We start from the raw sequence: 3,000 nt of genomic DNA, 5'->3' as shown, positions 1-3,000 counted from the left end.
CACATCGCCGAGTCGCCCAAAAACCGCCGGACATGATCAAATCGCAGCTCAGCAGCGACACTCGGTCGACAGCCTATCCATCCACAGCCAGGGCTCGCATGGCAGTCAGCATGACGAAAAGGCATCACGTCGAGCATCGGAAGAACCAGATGTGTATGGGGCGGCTGACACTGAACAGCCTGGAGCCAGGGTGACATCGCCCGTGCGAGACAGGTCGCGCGCCGCCTCAACTCGCTCACGCCCCATCTCTGTCGTGCCGGCCTCGAGGCGTAGAGGCTTCCTCGGCCGGCTCACGCTGATTCCCGAGCTGGAGCGACCACAAGAGTATTCGAACAAGACAAAATGGTGCATCACCGCCGTGGTCGCTCTGGCAGGCAGCGCTAGCCCGCTCGGCTCGGCCATTTTCTACCGTATGTCCTTCCCGCAAAGTTAGTTTCCTGCCGACACGTCGACTCGCTTACACGAGATAGCTGCCCTGCCGCAGATGGCTATCGACCTCAACACGAGCACGACAAAGGTCAACTTGTCAGTCTCCCTCTACATGCTGGCTATGGCCATATTCCCCCTCTGGTGGTCGTCATTTTCCGAGGTCATGGGCAGGCGCAACATTTTGCTCGTCTCCTTTGCCCTGTTTGTCGTCTTTTCTGTCCTGAGCGCCATCAGCACCAATGTCGACATGCTCGTCGTCATGCGATTCTTCGGCGGCGGTGCAAGCGCCAGCGTGCAAGCCGTCGGCGCTGGAACCATTGCCGATATCTGGGAGCCTCGCGAACGAGGACGTGCCATGAGTACATTCTACTTGGGGCCATTGGTTGGGCCGGTAAGCGCTACCTCTCCACAAGTGCATAGCAATAGCTGACAGGACAGCTCCTCGGACCTATCCTGGGTGGCGTCCTGTCCGAGGCCTTCGGCTGGCAATCGACCATGTGGTTCCTGACCATATACGGCGCAATCGTCCTGGTCTGCCTCTTTTTTTGCTTGCCCGAGACCCTTCCAAGGCGCAAGCCTGTCGTTCCTTCGGCTGCTGTTCGGGAGACGGCTGGTGGCAGCAACAGTCCTGCGCTATCTCGCACACGGACGACCGAATCGATCAAGCAAAACACCAAGAAGGCAACGGCACTGTTCAGGAAGCTCATCGTCGACCCTTTATCCGTGCTCACGTATCTGCGCTTCCCGGCCGTCGCCATCACAGTCTACTACGCCGCCATCACGTTCGGCTCGCTTTTTGCCCTCAACATCTCCGTCCAGGCGGCATACTCGACTGATCCCTACAACTTCAACCAGTCCATTCTCGGTCTGCTCTACATTGCCAATGGCGCCGGCTACATTATGAGTTCTCTGCTCGGCGGCCGCTGGCTCGACCACATCATGACACGCCAAGCGCAAAAGGCTGGTCGCTACGACACGGACGGTAAACTCATCCTCCTTCCCGAGGACAGGATGCGGGAGAACATGTGGATCGCCGGCACGGTCTATCCCGCCAGTCTGCTGCTCTACGGCTGGACGATCCAGTATGGCGTCTTTTGGTTCCTTCCCCTCATCTTCCTCTTCACATTTGGCGCCGCCTCCATGCTTGTATTGTGAGTTTCTATCCAGTCCCCGCCTCCAAGTCACGTCACGCCGTCATGGCCAACCTGCTAACCTTACGTTCCTCGCAGCGCCGCCGCCACGACCATGCTGACCGAGTTTATGCCAAAGCGCAGCTCCGGCGGCGTCGCCGTGAACAACTTTGTGCGCAACATCTTCTCGTGCGTCGGCGCCTTGGCCGCGCAGCCCGTCATTGACGGCATTGGCCACGGCTGGCTTCTGACGATCCTGGGCGTCTTCACGTGGGGTGACGGGGTATTTCTGCATCTGGATCTTGAGGAAGAAAGCGCCCGTGTGGAGGATCAGCATGGACAAGGCGTTGAATTCATAGCGTTATGCCTGGATTGTTTGCACAGACGGCTCGAGTCGAGAGACATTATGAGGAAATGAATTTGACAGATGAGATTGAATGGCTGTATCTATGCAAGGTGAATCATGATGCCGATGAATGATCCGATGACGTGCCATGTTGCTGATGGCGCCTCATTCGGCGGATGTACGCGATGCTGAGCTTTTTGGAACCTTGGGCAAGAGAGTTCCTACAAAGAACCCCCCCAAAAAAACCCAAAAAATTTCCCCGGGGGGAAGATGGCCCTTCCCCCCGGGCTCTTTTGCCAGGGTTTATGGGGGCGGCCGGGATCATAGCCTTCCCACCCGGGGGGGGGCCCCTGGTCCCCCTTCCCTTTTATCTTTCTCTCATGCCATGCTAACAATCATGCCAACCTGAGCCATCTCTCAGAACGCCGGGCGAAGCGCACCCGCGCGCCGGGCGTCACTCCGATCTACGCTTGCTTGTCTTGGTTCTGGTACGGACCCTCTACTTGAATACACATCGGATTCACCAGGCTGGGGACGGTGGACAACAGGAACACACAACCCCTCCCCCTCCCCTTTCGTCCTCTTTCCATCATGCTACCCAACCCAAATCAGACCTCAATGGTACGCCGCGTTGCGTGCCGTGCTGGCGTAGTATACTCCCCAGAGTGAAAGACCGGGAATTCCCAAGCCTACTGCTTTATCATGATGTCCGTATGCACATGGAGTAAAGACTGTGCCCTGGCTTTTCACAGTCCTTGGCTCCTCAGTGTCTAAAGTATCTGGATACTAGGTGCTGAGGCTGGGCTAGTGGTTAATGCTGCGGGCGATCAATCACACGCCCACAACGCGGCACTTTTCTCATGTCAAATGCGCTTTATCATCGAGTAGAGACTCCTGATGCCAGTTCTAAGCAAGTCATGTCTAGCTGTCTCGCGGCTTGGGAATGTCGTCAACAACATCCTGCAAGGACACAAAGGCGCCAGCCCCCCCATTCTCCCGCAAATCATCAAGCAGCACATTTGTTTGCGCGTATACTTCCTCCAGTGCCGAACGAGACGACTTGCCTAGCGAGACTGCAGTTAGAACTTGTCAGCA

General features: G+C 56.9%; 1 protein-coding gene across 1 annotated transcript; it reads left to right on the top strand.

Annotated features, from left to right (window-relative positions):
• Positions 1-32: 32 nt before the first annotated feature.
• VDBG_00299 (multidrug transporter of the major facilitator superfamily) lies at positions 33-1,977 on the top strand (the record flags this gene model as incomplete). Its single annotated transcript, XM_003008572.1, has 4 exons — positions 33-104; positions 179-410; positions 863-1,580; positions 1,659-1,977. 4 exons carry the CDS (start codon positions 33-35, stop codon positions 1,975-1,977), a joined length of 1,341 nt encoding a protein of 446 aa, XP_003008618.1.
• Positions 1,978-3,000: the final 1,023 nt, after the last annotated feature.

This window comes from Verticillium alfalfae, genomic scaffold (genome assembly GCF_000150825.1).
Source record: "Verticillium alfalfae VaMs.102 supercont1.1 genomic scaffold, whole genome shotgun sequence".
Lineage (NCBI taxonomy): Eukaryota > Fungi > Ascomycota > Sordariomycetes > Glomerellales > Plectosphaerellaceae > Verticillium > Verticillium alfalfae.
The sequence above is the reverse complement of the archived record's forward strand: the minus strand, read 5'-3'. Positions and strand labels throughout refer to the sequence as shown.